Source organism: Diadema antillarum, unplaced genomic scaffold, assembly GCF_040938485.1.
Source record: "Diadema antillarum isolate AM-2024a unplaced genomic scaffold, OU_Dant_1.0 seq00001099_RagTag, whole genome shotgun sequence".
Taxonomy (NCBI): Eukaryota; Metazoa; Echinodermata; class Echinoidea; order Diadematoida; family Diadematidae; genus Diadema; species Diadema antillarum.
Genome location: NW_027271916.1, coordinates 431409 through 453863, shown reverse-complemented (window position 1 = coordinate 453863; position 22455 = coordinate 431409). Strand labels below are relative to the sequence as shown.

Genomic DNA, 22455 nt, shown 5'->3' with positions numbered 1-22455 from the left:
TGGTTTTCCCCTAAATAATATCTTTTATAAGGGGTAGTTTTCAAATCTTTTGACAGTCCTGAAATAGGGTCAGGAATAGGGTTAGTTTCAAACCCTCGATGAATTCTGAAATAGGGGTAGTGCGGCTATGCCCACCCCTTCCCCTGAATATGCGTAATTGCAGTGTATGTTTTTTGGCAAGGCATGCTACCGCTTTCCTTCCAAATACCTAGTGATGGGGGGGGGGGGGGATTTTCCTGGCTTCCCTTCCAAAAGCGGTAGGAGGTAACTTTGATGGCGTCTCTTCCAAAAGCCCGTGATAGAGGTAAAAATCCCAGCACATTTCCGTCCTTGAAAGGGGTATCTCCATAATAGAAAATCTTGAACGAGCATACGAGCGTATTATGTGTGTGTGACCGCCTGGAAGGGGGGGGGGGGGATGAGGAGAGCGGTGCTTCGCCCTTAAAATTTCGAGATTCTCTCCATCTCGCTCCGCATTTAAAGGACAAGTTCACCTTCATAAACATAAAGATTGAGAGAATGCAACAATATTAATAGAACACATCAGTGCAAGTTTGAGGAAAATTGGACAATCGATGCAAAAGTTATGAATTTTTAAAATTTTTGTGTTGGAACCGCTGGATGAGGAAACTACTACAGCTTGTGAGTCATATGCGTACAACAGTATAAAGAAAATGTAAAGAAAATTCAACATATTTTCACTTTTTTTCGCATAATAAATGAGCACTTGACTTGCCTCTTTCTAAAGGCAGGGGGAATATACCCATAACATTTGTCGGTAACAAGTCGGACGAATGTGTACTTTTTTTCAAAAGATGAAATTTTGTGAAATTCTCTTTATATTTTCCTTATATTGTTGTACGCATGTGACATCTTAGTTATTCACACACTGCAGTAGTCTTCTCATCCAGCGGTTACTGCACAAACACTTCAAAAATTCATAACTTTTGAACGGATTGTCCGATTTTCCTCAAACTTTCAATGATGTGTTCTACTAATATTGCTACATTCTCTCAATCCTTATGTTTATGAAGGTGAACTTGTCCTTTAATAATGTTCTAAACTCAGTCAGAGCCATGTTGCAACTCGATCCAGTCTACAGACGCCAAGACGATCCGTGCTGCATCAAGACAACATCAACATGCATGCATGCATGCCCAACCAGTCGATCAGAGGGCCTACGTAAATTAAAACCGGACTCACCTGCCCATTATTTGCTAAAAGAATTAGCTACGCACAATGTACAGGTCTAAAACAGCCGATATTGATATTGTCCTCTGTTCACAACACGAAGTTTTAGCGGTATATTATGTAAGACTATGAAACCAGCATGAGTGCTTTAAGAGTAGATGGGATGATGATACGATTGCTTGACGATTGCACATGCACAGCATGCCATACGCGAGCTGCATGGTCACACTCATATGCATGTTGTCTGAAATGTTATGCACACGCCTCGACAAAGATCATGACCTCAATACAATGTAGATACGTGCCTAGACGAACAGTAGTGGTCGAGAGAGCTGTGTTGTAAGAGAATGGCTGTACTGCACATTAGAGTAGCACTGTATTCAAACTCTTTCTTTCCACGCACAAGCTGTTTGAAGTAAATGCAAAAGATGTCAAGAGGATTCGTGTGTAATACGCTGTCTCGCCATTCTGACATCAATGTGAGATTTTGATGCCAACTTATAGAAAGAACCTATCATTATATGAAAATCCAGACTATTCGTGTATAATTATACCTGCACCTGTAGTTAACCGCCTATTGATTCAGGAGAACCATCTTCACCTGCAAGTCCGCAGACACTACACCTTCTCCAGGGGCGGATCCAGGAATTCTGTAAAGGGGGGGGGGGGGGGGGGGGGCGCAACAAATATTTCTGGTACCACTTCCGGGTTTCATTTCATTTTTCCTTTTTATTTCTTTTGTTTTTTACGAAGATTAAAGGGGGTTGGGCGCCCGGTGCGCCCCCCCCCCCCTCTGGATCCGCCACTGTTCTCGTCGATCAAAATGCCATGGCTCCTTACAAAAGTATGCAGTAGGGACCTACCCTACGACAGCTTGCCTTTCAGAATAGCCCTATAATCTCTCGTGTAGGTGAGAGCAATGGAATAATCTTCCTGTTTTACCTCACCAGAAAAAAAAATCATGAATTATAAGGCTAATGAAAACATCTGAATGAAATGATAACCGTTTAATTACCACTCAGCTTTTGTCACGATGTAAATGATTGCTGTGATTATTTCATTACAAAGTTTGGGTATAATGACCTGACGGAATCATGAAAAGAGATAAAAACTCTGTCGATCAAAGGAACAATGAATTCTGCACACATCTTGATAGTTAACTGCTGACGAACTGGCATTTCATGAAAACATAGATCGTGATAAAACCTGCCTTGCTCCAGAGGTAAAAGTGCCGACTTGCGTGTATCTTTACTCCAGCTATTTGCTATATAACTTTATACTATATGTTTATCTTTTCGAATGACATGATGAAAATTAGGGAATAATGACTATATTATATTAAAGATGTTCAATACTCACACAAAAATCAAGTGGAAGAAAAACTCATATCAATTAGAGCAGCTAAAGGAAATGAAATCTCGCACCTGAACATAAGGTCATTCGCCAGTATTTAGGTGAGATAAGACTGCTTATTTTATACTGAACTCGAAAATCAACATTTTCACTTAAAGCAAAGTACACTGAAAGGGCCTCATTAAAAGTGACAGATTCTGTGAACAGAACTGCAATTCACTGTGTCAATATTTTCATATTTAATTTTTGAACAATGTTCACTCTGTCACGACCCCTTTGAAGAAAATATAAAATGGCTGTGTGGCCTCTTTAAACCGTGGAAAATAAAGGACTTAATGAATGAAATAAAGAAGGTCATGTTCAGCACATCTCTGTGTATCTATATAACTGAGTAAGGACATTGCTTGACAAGAGTTAAAAATGAAGCAGTGCTCAACATGGAAACGCAACAATCGTATTACAAATTCACCCACTTCCAAACAGTTCAACAAACAGTTCGGACTAGGACAATTTGATATGCCCTTTGCCGTGACTGCACTCCCAATTTATAAAACTGACCCCCATGTCAACTTGAATCAAGCACAGGCATGTATGTGCGGAGCAAATTAAGTAGATTTTGCACGGTGCCGTAAAGGCAAATACGAATTTAGAGATATTCAACCTCACAATGCAATGATCCCTTCCTTTTTTGATAAGAAGATCGTTCAACACATGAGAAGGCGATAATGGTACCTTGTATTTTGCATGATGTTTGTCGTTTACGAAACGAAGTTCAAGTGTATGTGGAACCAGACGTATCCGGCTGGCGTTGGTTGTTAATAACTAAATTTGGAAGTAGGGTATGTTATCATCCATGTTTCACGTGCTTATTCTATTGGATATGACAACGAAAACGTTGGTGCGGTGATGCTTTAAAAATGCTACGTTTGCCATATATTTATGTTCCCGGCAGTCACGGCAGTCCCATTATAGGCCATCATGATGGACAAAACAGGATGAACGTGAGACAACGTGGGGGGGGGGGGGGGGGGGTGTGATGAGCAAACGTGACAGGCCGTGATTGCCGTGTATGCAGTGTCAGATTTTTCAACCGTCGAAAATTTGCCACGGCCGTCACGGTGCTGGAAACCTAGTATAGTCGGCGGTAATAAATCGGGGTAAATGCAACAAAGCGTGACAACACGTAAGAGGCAGTGACAAACCTTGGAAGCGGTCCGTAGTGGAACGCGACGAGAAAATTAAAGGAGACCTCCGGATGATTTTCAGACTTTTACATTTGAACAACTATAAAGTAGTCATACTGAGTACAGAGTTTCCGAATGTATAGTGATCGGGATGAGGAGTAAGAATGTTTTCAAAATTTATAACATATTGCAATGAACAAAGATGATGACATGGCAGCCTCACCATAAGAATGCAGGAGTTGGGGCTCGATTTAGTAGAACAGAAGAAAAAAGCATGCATAGATTATACACAGGTGAACTTGTTAAGCAGGCGGTATAGTGGAATTACACTGCTACATTTCTGAAATAAGTGAGGCTCCTATGTCGTCAACACTGTTCAGTGTAATTTGTTTAAGATTTTTAGAGTAATGGTTTCTCTGCTCAAGGACCACAATAAACCCCACAAATTTACAATTCCACATATTTATACATGAAAATCTGGAAAATTCTGGAATGCCCCATTTAATATGCGTAGTCTAACCTATCCAGACGACGTGAGAATGGTGTGTGTGTGTGTGGGGGGGGGGGGAATATTTCCCCTACATAAGGCGCACGTTTTGGGCAAACGGGACTATCGTGGCCGCCGGGAACATCGTGTATACATATTATGTAGCACAGATTTTGTACAGCGCCAAGTGTAACTTCGTAAGGCAATGCAAACAGAAAATGAATGTTATGGAGTTGATTCCAGTGATACGGATCGCCTATCAAAAGGCTCTCTGATCATAATTATGTAGGTTTACGAACCAATAGGGGTGGATAATCAACTGGGGAGGGGAGGGGGTTATCTCTGTAGATGATACTTTCGAAGAAGCTGCCGTAAGAACAGTCACAGAGCAAAGTGTTGACATTGGATGTTATTGACAAACCTTCACACACAACCAATAAGTATCATACGCAGGCTTAATGTTTTGAGAAATTGATTCAGGAATGTAAGGGATTTTTTGTGTGTGTTTGTACAGCACTGACTAACGCTTATAACATTATTTTTATTTTGCGTTGTAGACATTCGAGGGCATCATCGAGAGAATGGCGGCAAAATACGTGAACGAAACTTCGGACGACTTTCTCGGTCGCATGGCAACCACTCTAAACGAAGGCTACAAGGCATTGGCCGTTGCTTTCGGGCTTCAGACGGGGCTCTTCAAGACCATGATTGAACTTTCTCCGACCCCGAAAACATCACAGGAAATAGCAGATGCAGGCAATTTCAAAGAACGGTAGACATTGTCATAAATTTTTTCATTCATTTCATTTCCACAACTTGCACAACTATAGTAAAAACAGAATGAACATACAAAACAACATGGCAATCATAATAATTATGCAATACAGAGGGCTTATGTGGAGGAAGAAGCAAAGGCCATTGACCTGTCACGACTTCTCCCCAGTAAAAGGTAACAACTGAAATAAAATTAACACCAAGACAAAGAAATACAAAACAGAACAGAACAAAAACTATATATATATATATATATATATATATATATATACACACATACATATATACACATATGTATGTATACTATATAGCATCAATGATGAGGGATCTATTGCAAGAATGCTTTAGTGCATTATATGATTTTACAATACATTCTTTATGAAATAAAATGAAATGAAATGAAATGAAATCTTGCCCGGCGCCTACATTTCTGCGACATTCTTTGTAGTCACCATATCCATGTTGTCTACGGTGAATAAATATCTATTTAGCATAGCTTCATAAACACATTCTTTATTGTTACAATATATATTCATGAAATGAATTTGAATGAATGTCAACTTTTACTAATTTTGCTTAATTTTTCTCGGTATCTGTGTAGTGTGGTCCAATCAAACTTTTCCATTGGTCTTCTTCTTGTGATCTAAACGGAGTGAAAAAAAGATCAACACCGCCCAAATGCTAGCCCGGGAGCATTACGCATTTGCGCTTGCGATCGACGCAATTAACAGAAGGTAGGATTATGCACTCCGTCACATAAAGGCGTTTTCACATCAGCCCGATGTTTCGAAATAGCGCGCTATTTTCTGACTTGGGAAATTTTCCCGATAGCGAAATAGCGCGCTATTTGATAATGTGAACACAAATTAACGCGCTAATTGTATCGCTCTGATCGAGAAAATTTCTCGAGTCCAACTCGGGAAATTTCTGAAATAGCGGGATAGTAGCGCGCTATTTGCGCGCTATTTGATAATGTGAAAATGACTCGAGAAATTAGCGTGATGCATCCCATTATGCCTGGCGTGTGTGACCCGATCGATAGAGGCAAATTGCACACAAATCATGAGGAATTTTTGAGAGGGCACACACATTACTTATGCTGTTTGCACATACTCAGCTGTCGAATTAGCTCGAAAAAAATTCGGGCTAAGTCTCTTCGGGCTGATGTGAATAAGAAATGAAATAGCGCGCTAGTTCGCAATCGCGAAAATATTTTCAGCTTGGATTTTTATCGGGCTGATGTGAAAACGCCTTCTGGAGATAAAATTCCAAGAACATGTATCCATCACCATGTCGAAATGTGCGTGCGTTCATCAGTTTTCCCAAATAAAAATCACAATTGCTCTTTTTTTTTCTCTCTCCAGTGAATGATTAGGCGTTTTCACATCAGCCCGATGTTTCGAAATAGCGCGCCAATTTCTGACTTGGGGAAATAGGAAAATATCTCGAGCTTGGATTTTTATCGGGCTGATGTGAAAACGCCTACTGATTTCCTAGCATCCAGACCAATTCTAAAGGCTGAGAGAGAATTTTTCTTTTCTTTTCTTGCTATAGTTTTTTCTCACAAGTTTGGAGTTACTTGTCTATATTCATAAACCCAAAAGTCCCCGTTTTTGCCTGCCGCGTGCAAGCATTTTTTATTTTGTTTTGTTTTGTTTTTGTTTTGTTTTTACGTCGCTGCAATAGCTATTCCGCATGCCACACGTACCCACACACAGACCCAATAGGCGCGGTCACACTGGTAAACCTTAAATAGATCGCGATCTTAAACTTCTCGATCTTTTGCCAGTCTGACCACGCCTATTGATTTGAGTATAATATATGGACCTACTACACACATGAACATTTATGAACGAATGTCTTTTTTGATCCCATCATCACCATCACCGCCACCTGATTGCATGCATCTTAATGAGTATGTTCAGATATTTGGATATAATGACGATTGTGTAATTGTGCATCGACACTGACAAAAAGAACTGTTTCCCTCTTTGGTCTTATTTGGGTGAGGTGCCTTTTCAGGTGCAACTACCTTTGAATAAACGACAATGACGGGAAGTATCAAACCTTAAACGCGATAAAAATCAATTTGTGTCTCAAAATTGGTAATTACTGAAGTGGACACTTGTGGACACGCATGTAACTTCGCTCAATGGTAAGACATTTATGTCGTCTACCATTACTGTCCATATTTACCGTGAAACAATGTGCGAAAAGTGGGAAAAATTGGATTACAAATCACAATCAACCTGCCAAAATAGTTGCTTTCTCGTATAAAGTACGTTTATTTTGCAGGTGAAATAGTTTGAGAGGTACCCCATGGTAATAATATACGCAATATTCTACTTATTATTGATATGGGCAATAACTAAGAGTGTTTTGTTATATACCTTTGATCACATTGATAAAACCTTCTCAAGTTCACGCAATAATCTTGATTTTATTTTTCCCCCGGAGGAGCAGCAATTACGTCATGTCATGGTATTTGAAGAGGAAATCCAGTCCAAACATAAGTTAGTCTGATAAAAAAGAGTAGCATTTTACGAGTTCAGCGGTAGAAATTTGACTAAAATTGGATGATAAATATGGAAGTCATGAAAACTTAAAGTTTTGATAATTTCTCCAGAACAGTTCTTGTATAGTGGGTAGGAATATGCAAATGAGTGAACGAACTACCATATTATCATACCCTCACAATTTTCCATTGATCGTGTTCAAATGAAATGACGAAAATTCAATGTTTTTGTCACTGAAGTCTGAAATACGATGTTACTCCCGGTTGAATAACTTCACAATAGTGATCAATTAGAGGATTTGAGCCTCGGTTATAATTGCCTTTGAATGAAAAACTGGACATTTCAAAATTTTATGTACAAACTATATATGGAAAGTTGTGAGGGAATGACATGCTCACTTTGCCATTTGCATATTCACATTGACTGTTCAAGAACTGTTTCCCGGCAAAATAGCGAAATTTCAAAATGCCATAACTTCCTTATATTTCATCTGATTCCGATCAAATGAAAATTATACCGTTGAACTCGTAATATCTTACTCTTTCTTATCAGACTAACATATATTTGGACTGGATTTCCCCTCTAAGACAGTTCTCCTGAGCCATGTAGGCTCCACCATATTTTTTTTAAAAATCATTAAGATAATGCAATCAACTGAGATAATCGTATGAATATCGGCATTCATATGACAAAGTACTTCACATACTTGGGTTAGAAGTAAGAAAAAAAGAACTAAACATAATGATTAAACTGCTCAAGCAATAACAATTCCCTGTACCAAGATGGTCGCTAATCCAAAACGTCTACGTGAAGTTGTTCTGAAGGTTCGTTATTCCGAAGGTTCATTAATCCGCTTCTGTCGAGTAGCAAACGAACTGTAACCATCTGAAGAAATTTAAACACATTACTTGCTCATCAAATAATCCTGACAGATTGCAATACAGTATCTTGGCCAACAAGCCATTAATATTACAGTATGCATTCAATTGTTATGAACACCAGGAGAACAACATATTTACTTCGACATCACAAAACTTGTATGCCCTCGTCCTGTATTGAGCAACAACTATAATGAATACAATTTGAATAGGTTTAGGGTTCAACAGCAACAGCGAAATCATTTACTCTCCATATTAAAGAAAGACATTTATTGTTCTCGGGTCCCGTGAAAGAAGTAGGCCCTATATAATTCAGAACACATTGTGACACTACGTTTTGCTATCTGACTTGCAATGAGTTCAAAATTTACCGTAGATGACATTACAATGTCTAATTTCGTGATGCACGTGATGTTTGAGATTCTGACCCTGAAAAATGACGAAAATCATGTCGGAGAAAAGATTGTTGTATGTTTGAATAACAGATATGTTCGAGAATGGCTGGGAGTAATGGTCTGTGGTGGCATTGTGGATATCGATGGGGAAACGGAGAAGTACCACCTTCCGGCCCACCGCGTGTCCGCCTTCCGCGAGGGCGACATGGAGAGCCTCACTGCTGCTTGGTGCAAGGGCGTGCCGATGATGAGTGAGGCGTACAACGTCATGTTGGAGGCGATCAAGAAGGACGGTCCACGAGGTGAAGTTTCCATTTTTTTTATACCTTCCCTTAAATGAAGAACGAAATAAATGGACAAAATAAATAACAAATACACCTAAGTTTTAGTGGTTCTTGTATTTGGTATCCCAATTCAAGAAAGTTTCACAACGGTCCTGAAAATGGCAAGGAGGGTGGGGGAGGGGGCGGCGGTTGTCCACTGTATCAATTGTTAAGCCCATAAAACTTTGCTATCTCTTCGAATCTTCATCCTCGCGTCAAGAAAACTCCCTCCAACTTACGGACGGTGAAGTAGTCCTTTATATGTATCTCGAACCTGCAGAAGTATAATGATTCTCTTGGTTACAGTTCGTTGTTTTGTTGTTGCTGGGTTTTTTTTTCCGAATGTTCTTTGACCCATGAAGGTTCGTTGATATGAAAATGAAATTATGTTCGTTACATATTCTGAACGTTCGTGAATCCGAATGAAAATCAAGGTTCGTAAATACTAAGACTGGTAATCCCGAAGGTTCGTTGTTCGATTTTTGCTCGGACGTTGCCGGGGTAACTTTTACTTGTTGATTTTATATCTCCTGCTGTTTTATTGTCATATGCGAGGAATTTCGTTTTCCGGACGTTGTCGCAACGTTGCCGCGGTAAAATCTGTTAAAACAGGGCTGTAGGCTTACTCTCCTCTGATGTGTTGTTGCTTTGATAGTGATCAAGCTAATCGAATCCTTACTAGGCCCACTGAGTTTGAAAAAAAAGGCTAATCCGAGTGCCATTCCTATCATTGTACCGAGACTGTGAATGAGAGTAGACACAACAAGATTTGATTTCGTTTCTTTTTCTGTGGCATTTATGCAGGCGTTCCGTACTCGAAATACAAATCTTTCCACGCATTTGAAGCCGACTGCAGCATTCTCTGGTTTTCAAACCACCTGTGCCAATCTTTTATCTCGTCCCATCCGGCTCTCAAGCGAGGACTTGGTAAGAAAGTACTATTATTCTTCCTTTACTGCTTATTAAAACTTTTTCCCACTTGAATTAAAGGAAATGGTGTACGCTGTATTCATCAAACATTTGTTTTTACACTGACACATACATGCTAATGCACGTACCATACATGTAGGAAAATTGCATAACAGTCGCCGAGCACGATTATTTCATTTACAGTCCTTCTTAAGAAATAGATTTTTCAAAAGCTGTAGGAGCTGCAATAATGTTAGAAAAAATATGAAAATTAGTATAAATAAAAAAGACTATCTGCAGGTTAGATCGTCACAACGTAATGAAAGCACAATGAAATGGTCACAATTAAAACCTGAAAACCTCACAAATCACAAAAATACAATTTCATGGCTTATTACAATAGTGAATGGCCGCATCTAGGAATTACTTATTTTCTTATTCGAAGTATTTATGAATATAACACAGTCACTATACCGATACAATATCAGATCATAAGATAACATCAAAAAATCATAACATAAAAAAGCGGTAAAAATTTAAGGCCAGCATAAAAAGTGATGAGTGAGTTTAAGCCTCGTTTTAGAGAGTGCAAATTTCCTTTTTAGTTTTTACGCTGAACATCCAAAAAAAAAAATGTCAGGAATCTCTGTGGATTAAGAATTTTACTGAAAACTACAAGAACAATTACTAACGTTTCCAAAACTCACTTTAGAAGAGAGAATAAAATTTACGACATGGAATGCTGTGTACACAGATCTATATGTTACCAAATGTTATTAATTAATTCTGTTAATTTGATACATTTGATCAATTCTTCTTGCAATAGTTTAGAGTAACCTCAACGTAAATTCGAAATCTTGAAAGTTTTTAAAAACAAATGATATAAACAAGAAAAAAGAATTATGACGTTGGGATATGCAAAAATTTTGAAAAATCTCTCATTTGCATATTTCATCGGCTAACAAACTGGAGATCACAGAGACTTCTTCATTTGATTACATTTCATAACAGCAGTTCAGGCGTTTACACTTAAAAATTATGGAATTACATAAAAATGTAATGTATTTCTTTAGTCACATACTATGAAAACGTATTCGTGAATTACTGTTTGAAAATACTTTATGATTTTGTTTTATCTTTTATTGCCCAAATGTAACATTTCAGTTTTCTAGCGTTTATTTGCAGTAGCAAAGCCAAATCATCCGGCAATGAAAAAAACAACACACCAAACAAATGACTTCTCTGGAACAAATAGCTTGGGCCTTATGAATATACTTTACAACTTGGTGACCTCCTAAACTGTAGTATGTGATTATTAACTGACAATTTACCATCGATTTCACTACCTAGACACATTATTTGTTGTTGTTAAATAAGTCATATCATATTCTTAATGTACTCAAAAACATTTCTTTCTTTTTATCTATGTTGCTCCTTAGCTTATTTCTTTATTAAAACCCTAAATATTAAAGTCCGATGGCAAAAATAAACCTAAAGATGTTTGTAAGCATGACTGCTAGTTGTTCATATACTACACCTAACTACATCTTCCACATTATATGTTTCATTGTGAAAAGACATTGAGACGTATAATATATTATTCATGAAAAACAAGAACTTATGGCCCTAGACTATAACCCTATAAGATACTCCTAATCTGACATTAAGAAACCTTTATACAAATCAAGATTGAGGTTTTGAATTTTTTCAGTTTGTCTCCTTCTAACAAATGGAATTTGTATAGACCGCAACTGCTGATCTGTAATGTCATAAACATGTCGGGAAAAAAGGAACGACGGGACTCGAACCTGTCATCTACTGCTTTCCGGCTTTCCGGGCAGCGACACTACCACTACCAGGGAGACAAAAGGAAGAGAATCCAAAACTTCAACCTTCACCCATCTATACTTGATATTACAAATCGAGATTATTTTGATCTTATCAAAGATAAGTTGAGACTCATGAAAAAACCTTTATTTTGTATCCAATATATTTTTGTATGTTTTCTTAAATGCCATGCAAACAGCGACAACTAATCACATCTTTTTATTTTCAGAAAATGGCTTTAGAGTCCTTGATGTAGGTTGCGGTCGAGGCGGTGCCAGTCGTAATATCGCCCTCCATTTCCCCCAAAGCAAGGTGACTGGATTTGACATCAGCGAAGAAGCCCTCAAGTACGCAAAGGAAGCAGCAAGTGCCAAAAATCTAACCAACCTCGATTACGTCTACGGTGACGCCTCCTCAATGCCCGAAGATTGGACCAATACCTTCGACTACGCGTTCATCTACGATGTCGTGCACGACGTTCCGCGGCCCGACCTCATCCTGGCGGAGATTCGACGCGTGCTGAAACCTGGCGCCATGTTCTCCTGCTACGACCCTAACATGCATTCCAAGCACGCCGACAACATCGAAGTGCCGCACGCTGTCACGCTGTACACCGTTAGTCTTTTCCACTGCCTTCCGGTCTCGTACCAGTTCCCTGGAAGCATGGGGCTGGGAACTTGCTTCGGTAGAGAAGAAGCGGTTAAACTATTTGAGAAATGCGGCTTCACTGTCCAAGCGGTGGAAAACCCCGTGCAAAGCGACGATATGCTTCACTATCACTGCACCGCGAATCCCTAGTGTGTCGGTAATTTAGACCTTGGTTAATAACAAAATCATCATTGTTGTTATTGTCGTAAATGAAAGTTTCTACTTAATGCGACTCGCAGAATAACTCATGGCAGTACGTAATTTCGTAAAGTAATGATTATTGATTTCCTTGATAATGCGCAGAATTCTCACCGATGTGCAGTGTAACTTCCGTTGACGGCATTTATTCAAAACCCTGGTCTCTTTGAGACCTATTTCTCTTCCGAAATCATTTTCAATTTTCTTCTTTGATTCTTTGTAAAAACATATACATAAAAGTATTGGTTTAGCTGTACAAAAGAGGCTGACTTTCGAAATAGAAAAGAAGAAAAATCAGGCAAACAAACAATCAAAATCAAATATGATATTTAGCTACCTTTCATTCTCGAATAAAAATGTCAAAAAATTACTTTTCGAGGGTTCATCTTCTAACGAATTGTTTCATCTCATTGTCTCACTCATGCCATTTAATTTGTACTATGTACGCTTAACTGAAGGATGTATGATTTTGTTATCTACAGACCAAAAGGCATCGATAGAGGTCATCATACATTTGGATTGCAAGGACCTGTACTAATCAATTAATCGAGCGACGCTGAATAGACTTTGAGCTTCAATTCTTGTAGCTTTCTTTTTCTCTTACCATTGTCTCCTTCTTACAGGCGATCTTTGAGCAGCATTTGTCTCTGATTTGATATATTGTTCTCTGTAATAACATGTATCTGATTATCTTTTTATTTGGCTCGACATAAAATGCGATATTCTCTATGCTATTATACGCTGTAGAAGTATCACGGCCATAGCTCTCATAACTGACAAGCAAGTATCGTAATTAAAAGAACTGGAAGTAATAATCCGATTATTTAGCTTGACGCGTCAAGTTCTAAGTGGGGAAGTGCCACTGTTATTGTTAAACCATCAGTTTATTGAAATACACATCGCATAATCCGCGTGGGGCGCAACACGCGTCTACTAGTAATTGATACATAGACCCAAACTTATCCCGAAGGGCTGATTCATGCATGTTTGATTTTTACTGAATTATTACTGTACTCAATTTTAGAATGAAGAGCAAAACAATGAGAAAGAACGTAGTATCAAAGCTACTTAAAACAACGATTAATTAACGAGATTCTTCAGAAGGTAAGGGAAATAGTGCAGTATTGTAATTTACAATAAAATGAGCAATCATATCATTTTGTGAGACCAATATGCCATTGCTCATAGATTATACAGATTGATTTTTAGCAACGTAAGTTCAGAAATTGTAAATAATGTTCTATGAAACCTCGTAACACTTCACAAAGTCCTTACCCCAAAAATAATCATGCTCACTCTATATTTCTAAAGCCTGTTCAGGTATGTGATACAGTTCTTGAAATCCTTAATAAGAAAAAAGTCCTTGACAATGCAATGTTGATTTCGCATCTTAAAGATTATAATATCGCAATGTTTTGTTCAATGTTTAACCCATCACTAAAAGATAGTGTGTTTCCGAACTGCAATGACTAAACCTATTCACCAAGGAGGTAGTAATGACACATTAACAAATCACTAAGTCATATCCACCTGTTGTATGTGTAGTTGGTTTTATGCAGGAAGGGATATTCTTCCTACATGGCTATGTTGGAAGTCGGAATATAATAAGAAAGTCTTTTGAAAATAAACAAGTTTCTGACTGGATTGCTTAAAGACTTATCTAAATCATTAATCAGAATTGAACGCAGTATTCTCACAAAAAGGTGAAGATATATGTGTTTCTAGAAGAGACAAGACCCTGAACTAATTGTTTCATATAGTTATTCATGTAATAGAGTGCGATACGTGTTCATTAATAGTATAATGTCATCGTCTTTCTCTCGCTGTGCTGAGGTTGGTACCTCTTAAAGTGATCAGTAATTAGGGCCTTTGCTATTTCATTAACATATTTGAATGTTTGACTGTTTGCGACTATGAAGTTACTTCGTACCAATGTCTTTAAGGATGATACCACTTGATTTAGGTCATGTAGGTCTAGAAACTGAGTTACAACACAAGTTTTCTTTGTTCAACTTTCAATAATGAACTTTGTGAAGCTAACTGGCTTTCAGCAGCGAAGCATAAACTGTGTGTGGATAAGACACGTTGTGTGAGTTATTTGCTTTTAATGCTTGAACGAATTGTTAATGAAGTTGTTACGTGTATAAACAACAATTGCGAAGTCCCTTTTGTTATCAATATCAGTGAACGTTTAGTTGTTGTGTCTGATATAAAAAAAATAAACGTGGAAAGAATAGGTCCGACACTACTACAAAATGCCTCAGACGATTTTAAACAATTTTCCTAATTTATTCTGCACCCTGTCAAGCCCTACCCCCTTAAAAAGGGAAAAGAATCCCAAATCATTTTTGTTCACATTCCAGCCGTGACTCATCCTCCTATAACACTTGAGCTGAACAATATACACAGTCCCGTTCCTTATCATATACGTCAACAAATCGTCAGAAGCATTTTCATAAAAAAAGATAACATGCAATGCTCTTGTGAGTAAGGGCAGGTAGTAATAGCAATGAACTGTAATACGATGATAACAATATACTGCATGGCATTATATTGTAATAGATGCCACTTTACACACCTTAGCAATACCTATATATTGCCCATTGTTACGTATACATTGTGCATCATGTGACCTGGTACGTATAACACACGCACAACCATGCATGATGCTCGGCCGCTTTTTGCTTTTATTGACATTTAAACTTTGAACGACAACCTTCACAGGGGGAAACCCAACCTTGAAATCGCCGAATGATATAATCCATTTACCATGTTATCATTCAACGTCAAGCATCGAGTATGTGTCGATATCGATGTTCAAAGGGAAATCAAACCTTTCATCACGAGTTCCCTTCGTCGTAAAGTTTTTAGTTTAACATGAATAAGGAGAATGAAAGTCTGGACGAAATCGTTGAAGGAATGAGGAGTTGTGTATTTCTGTTACGAGCGATCACTACAGAGTCGTACACACATCTTGTCTTATATTCAGCACACCAATGTTTAGTCACGTGATTTCATGGTCTATAATTTGTTAAGAACAGTACATTTCTGAACGCTGTAGCTGAGCTCCAGACAGGGAGATAACCTCGAATACAAGAGCAGTGAATGAACAAAACAAAACAAATTGATCACAACTGTTCATAAGTTTGACTGCTGCCCTCTTGTGTTGTCAATGTTATTCCAACTGCTGTAACGTATAGTATTGTACTAAAAATAAAAGGCTGCAACCTCCCTATCTATTGCCTGACTTTTTTTTCTTCATTCTTTTTTTTTTCATAAGCGAGATATTCAACTTGGACTGATGACTCGGAGTTTCCGTTAGATTGAAGCGTTGTTGTTGTTGTAACGTTAATCTTAAGAACAGGGCCCCGTCTTATCAAGCCTTCAAATCAATCACAAGTCCCCAAATCAATCGCAACTTGCATTGAAGCTCTCAAAAAACTTGTGATTGATTTCTATCACAAGTCTTTATAAGACAGGCCCCCAGATCGCCGTAAAGAAACAATATAGACGAATGCTTGATGTACATCCCATTGGATTTGTGTTGTGTCACGTAACTTTCATTTTTTGGTATTTTTTTTAAACCACTCTTTGCCCTCTAATATTTTCTCCTCTTTTCCTCTGTCTGTCGTGTCCTAGATTCGGAGAAATCCTTCACACCCTATTTCAAAAACTCCTGATTAGTTATAAGGTAGAACCAAGCTCATCATAGAGACGGGGCGAAAAGAATAATGAAAAGGGAAGAATTTGTTGTTCGGTATTAGGCAAGTCAAGAACGATTAGATACCAGATGTCGGCTGATCGGAGATAGAGTGAGGTGAAGAGCCACTTCTGGACATTCTGCTTCTTCTTCAAGAGGCTGCTCAAGCTGGCTGGCCTCGGGGCTTTGATGGGATAAGATCTCGTTAAAACTCACATGATTTCTTCCTTCTTATTATGTTAGGTCCGATGCTGTGCGGTAGGACGAAACTCGCTCAAGACGGTACGGAAGGACAACATCTTGCTGTTAACGCCATAATGGAAACGTCATGTGCAGATTATTTCACGATGGATTTTAGGTGTCTAGTAGCTCAACGTACATAGGGAAGTACAATATACATTCTTTGAAGTCAAGATGCACCCTTGTGTCATATCAGGGCCCCATGTCATAAGATATGTTAGGATAACAACTTTTTGCTGGAATGGCAACTTCCAATAGCAACAATCAATCAGGAAGCTGGATTCTTGCCGTTACCATGACAATTGCCATTCCAGCAAGAGATGCTATATCATATGAATTTTTTTCATGAAACGAGGCCCAGAACTGCAGATCGTCGATCAGGGCACATGGTCTGGTGGTATATGTAAAAATACATCATTCTGTCGTATCGCAGCTGCAGCTATACTTTATGAGAAGGCATACGTCTATACAGAGATACACCTTTGTGTCTGATCACAGCATCATCGAGATAGGCACTGCCTGCAGCACGCGTATGACATGACTAGATATAGGGCCTATCTACCCCTTTTTACCCCTTGAATATATGACAACAGGTTGTATATTTCAAAGCATCATCAAGTGTCCTGAAACTCTTTAATTCTCAAAACAAAAATCCATATGGATTTTTTTCTTATTCTTCGTTTTGATGGTCTCAACCTGTTATATTACTGAATGTTTTTTTCTTGTCCGTGACAACTTCATGCAATCATAAACTAAATAAACAAAGAGTCAACTTTCAACCTCATTTGCCTATAAACATGATAAATGTGTTTTCAAAATGATACGCCCTTTGGCCCTCTCACGTTCGTCCTGCAGACAAAATTTCCGATTCCCATGGAGGCGCGTTTTCGCCATCAGTGCGTTTTGATACTGTAGTGACTTTGTATGTCGAAGGAGCAGTGCATGCAGTGAGCAATAATACCACAGGAAGAAAGCAGGAAATAAAAGGTAACGCTTACCGTAACATAGGCCTACACTGTCATTTTCCTGTTCGTAGTACTATTAAGTAAGGCGTATGAAATCTAAGTATTCACCATGTGGGGTGGGGGGGGGGTGGGGGTGGGCAAGGATGAATCTGATAATGTTTCCAATCAGTTGTTTGCCACGTAAATCGCTCTGGTGTCTCACGGCATCCTCTCAAAGATTACATTAGGCCCGGATTAATGATAATCTCACTTTTGTAAAATTACTGGGGGAAAAATCAGTGTTTGTTTTTCCATTATTAACCTGCTATAGCTCCAATATAACTGCTTTAATGGTTGAATTTTTTTTTTTATCGTTTCGTTCAGGTTTTTTTTTTCAGAATAAAACTCAAAACTAGAGGTTTGTATGAAGCTTCCATGAGAATATAAATTCTTCACTATATTTTGTGAATCTAAAGTTTTGATTTGAAATTGAAATATAATATACCAACATATTACAGGCCTCGTGATATCTAGTTCTGCATGGGGGCATTTCATGAAGCGTTTTGTCCGACAACTTTGTCGGACAAATTTGCTGTCAGCCAATCAGATGAAAGGATTTCCGTAGCTTTTAACAGTTTGTCAGACGAAATATCTGACAAATCGCTTCATGAAATGCCCCCCCCCCCCCAACCTGGTCTTCTGTCTTAATAATGACGACCGTTGATGTGAATAGTTCTTCACGTCACAGAATTTAGACTGTTTGATTGATATGATTATGTGTCAGCTGTTTAATCATATAATGTTCTTGCCTTTGGTTATGTACCTCACCAACAGTAACTTCAGATGACAGAAGCATGACAATTTCTAAATGGTATCAGCTTGCCATAACCAGATTACCCTGCTTACAAATGCACGACAGGCTGTTAATAAAAAAAAAAATGTGTGAGGAGATTATATAGCCTAGATCTTGCTTGAATATTAGAAAAATGAAAAACGAGCCTTGACCGGTTTTGGAAATTATGTTCTAAAGGTGAATGTTTTGGAAAACATTTTGATTATTTAATTATCTATATTCATTGGTTGATTCACACTTCTTCAAAAGCACGTAGGATAGTCTGGTTCAGAGCCGAGTGGCATCAAATTAGGGCCTACTATTATCTGTCTATATTGCCAATTGGCACAGAAAACCCCAGAGCCTTGCACAAAGTGTCCAGTGCAAAGCAGTGCCCATTACGGAATTGTTTTGACAGTATAATTATCAAGAGCTTGCTTCCAAAAGGCGCTAAATCCATTGAAAAATGAAAGATATAGCGCCTTTTAGAAGCAAGCTCTTCATATCTTAAAAGGAGGCAGTGCTCGATATATAAACATTATCCAAAATTCACTTTCTTTTTGTTTTAACTTACTCCAACTCCGAGCACGCAAACGATTCCAGACGGGATATATTATACAGAATACTCATGTTCGTGACTAGAGGCATTCCGAATTAAAACCTATCCACTGTGTTTAGCTGAATGACGAACATGCATGCAATACACATTTATTCTCAATTTGCCTATGCAAACATAAATTGAGACATTTGAACTTACAATGCAAATATGCACTGTCAGTTTGCGTGTTTGTCGTCGAAAACAAAGTTCAAGAGTGCCTGAGCGATGTTTGCCGAGTTAAACAGATGTAAAGAGGGTGTAAGAAGTTGTCAGAAATCTCAGAACCTAGATGGGAATCAGGATGTTGCTTTCACATTATGGATAATGAACGAGAACGTTCAGCGGGATTTAGAGTGTCTCCGAATGAAAATAATGAGATGAATGTGTGCCCCCGACCAACGGCGTAGCCAGGATTTCATCTTTGGGGGGGGGGGCGGTTAGTGTGCGAGGGAGCGAAGCGACCGAGCCCGAGCGAGCGGAGCGAGCGGAGCGAGCGAGGGTGGGGGGTTTCCCCCTCCCACGGTGAGAACTTTTTGCATTTTGATGTTGTAAATGGTGCAATTTGATGCATGTTTTTGCGCGTTTTATCGACGTGGAACAGTTCCACTTGTTTAAGGTAGCAGTATATTTTGATGTAGGTTATCATTGAATAATTTGCCTATAAAATGGTATCATTTAAATAATCTTCTTGTATTAATTCTTTTCACTGAATATCATGAACGCGACTGAACCCGAGCGAGCGGAGCGAGCGAAGGGGCAGGGGAGGATGTGGGAGGGGGGTGTCCCCTCCTCCCATGGTGAGAACTTTTTGCAATTTGATGTTGCAAATGGTGCAATTTGATGCATGTTTTTGCGCGTTTTATCGACGTGAAACAGTCCCACTTGTTTAAGGTTGCAGTATATTTTAGTGTAGATTATTATTGAACAATTTGCCTATAAAATGGTATCATTTAAATAATCTTCTTGTATTAAACAATTCTTACACTGAATATCATGAACGCTGTCTGTTCAGCAATCAAACAGAAAAAGCACAGGGTGTAGATAGGGGCATATCCCCTCCCACACGAAGGTGATTTTGCGTTTTCAGACCTGAAATTCAGCGATCTGGTGTAAATTTTTGGTGCAATACTTTTTCATCGAAGTGAAATCACGGAATTTAGCTCTTATTCCGAATGTGCACCATCTGTATGTATAAAGTCTAGTGAGGTAGAGCTTAGGGGAAGGGGGATTCTAAATTCTAACTAATTCTAATTAACTGTTCTTGCTATTTAAGAACGTTTACCTAGTTATGCTCGCTAAAAAAAAATGAAGTTTTTGCACTTCTTCTTTGTATGACCGTTCTAGTCAGTCAAATTATTTGAATATAATTGACTGTGTTTTAATGCAAACACACAATTGTTCTTTTTAATTCTATTTGCACATTTTCATGTTTTAACAAAGCAAGACTGTACAATTTTAAGGGTGTATCTCACTGGAAGAGACTTCGCCGCCGCGACTGCCGCGACTCGAAAGACCAAAACAAAACAAAACAAAAAATTAAATAAAAATAAAAAGAATGGCTAACGCCTTCACCAAGAAGGCGACTCCGCGGCGGCTTCAGAGACGTCTCCAATTAAGGTGATGATTCATTCGCCCGGAAGTCACGGAGACGTACTCGCCGCGACGTCCCCAAGAAGTCTCAAGTACGTCGCCAAAGGGTCTCTGCAAAGTCGCGGGGACGTCTCGGAGACCTCGCGAATAGAATTAGTCTTCGCGACTTGACCGCGACTTGGAGACGTCTTCGCGACCAGCTGGAGACTGGAAAGAGTCTCCGAAATAATAGAATGTGTTCGATTCTCTCGCTACTTCGCGGATCGAGACTCGGCTAACGTTCCAGGAGACATCGCGGAGACGTCTCTGCGACCACCCCGCGACCAGAGAGACTCGAATTGCCACCTAACTAACTAGTCACTAACTAGTCTCCAGCCCAATGAGATACACACTTTAAAGGGATTGTATAGTTTTGGTTTAGACCTAATTTCAGTTTTCTAACATTTTTTGGTGAGATAATGAGAAACTTCTATTGAAATATGAAAGAGCATGTAATTCCATGAGGAATTCAACGTTTATTTGATGGAAATTGGTTTTGAAATGGCTGAGATATCCACAACAGAGCGATTCTAATAAAGTGTGGGACCCACGCTTTTTTTTTCGATCGGTTTGCTTTACTTTGTTTTTGGATGTTTCAGTCATTCAAAACCCGATTTTCATCAAATAAACTTTGAATTCCTCTAAGCATGGTATACTCTGTACTATTTCATAAGTGTTTTCTTGGTATCTCGCCAAAAAATTAAAAGCCCAATTCTCATCTCCACCAATACTGTAGCATCTCTTTAATCATGCTAATAAAGCGCAAAGTACAATAAAGTCTCTAAGCAGGGTGGACATTACATAATTATGAAAGCGAAGATTTTCAGAAAGTACTATAAGATTAAAAATTATAGAGCATGTGTTATATCAAACAGAGTGCATACTAAAAGAAACATAAATCCTATCAAGATTACTTAAAAAGAGATGTAAGACGAGATAAATCAAAATAAGAATTCTGTCTCTTGCTGTGCCGGAAGTTGATTTTAATGATACAGATTCCGCATAATGTAAGAGGCTTGCCGACCCCAGTTTATTTTATGTCAACACATCGATCCAAAGGGCATGAGGGGTAAACAAATGAATGTTAAAAGGTGAAGTTACCTCAGTCATGTCAGTGACTAATACTTTTCAAGGTTACAAGGTTTCAAGTTTATTCAACACTTCTATAAAAATCAACATATAAACAGAAACATACAGCATTACAATCAATTAGACTACAAAAAGCATTATCATTATAACAACATTCATGAGAAGTATAACAAAACAAACTGATTGGATAGTGTTAGGAGACAAGCAGAAAGGCACAGCCTTATATCTAAGCCTGTCTCCAGAAAAATATACACATATATTATAATGAATCTTGTCATGGAAAATATCTTTGATAAATATAAAACGTCTCAATTTCAGCAAATTAAAATATGATTGTACACACCTATCAGAAATACACACACACACACATACACACATACGCACACCTACACACAAATGGCCTAACAATCAGAAAATTCAGTGTATTGATTTAGAAGGTATAATTTGTATCTCCTTTGGAATAATCGTAATGATGTGCTGCCTCGAATATCAGGAGGAATTCCGTTCCATATTTTAGGTCCATTGACAAATATCGATTTTTGAGACGGCAAGGTTCTGGCAAAAGGAACAGTATATACGTTAACATTTCTCATGTTATATCTACAATTAGTATATAACTTAAAATAATCTAATAACCTTTTAGGAATCATATTGTTAAAACATGAATACATAGATATTGCACACTGATAAATGTAAATATCTTGAAACCTCAAAAGTTTCAGTTGGTAAAATATTGGAGT

The 22455-nt window shown here is 38.3% G+C and overlaps 1 protein-coding gene across 1 annotated transcript in view; it reads left to right on the top strand.

Annotated features, from left to right (window-relative positions):
- Positions 1-4776: 4776 nt before the first annotated feature.
- LOC139743638 (uncharacterized) overlaps positions 4777-22455 on the top strand; it is a 30793-nt gene continuing 13114 nt past the window's right edge. Inside the window, exons 1-5 of the mRNA XM_071654106.1 lie at positions 4777-4987; positions 8869-9080; positions 9906-10028; positions 12067-12634; positions 12924-12981. Of these exons, the coding sequence (XP_071510207.1) occupies positions 4797-4987; positions 8869-9080; positions 9906-10028; positions 12067-12634; positions 12924-12981 (1152 nt within the window). The 5' untranslated portion in view covers positions 4777-4796. The remainder of the gene's footprint in view (positions 4988-8868; positions 9081-9905; positions 10029-12066; positions 12635-12923; positions 12982-22455) is intronic.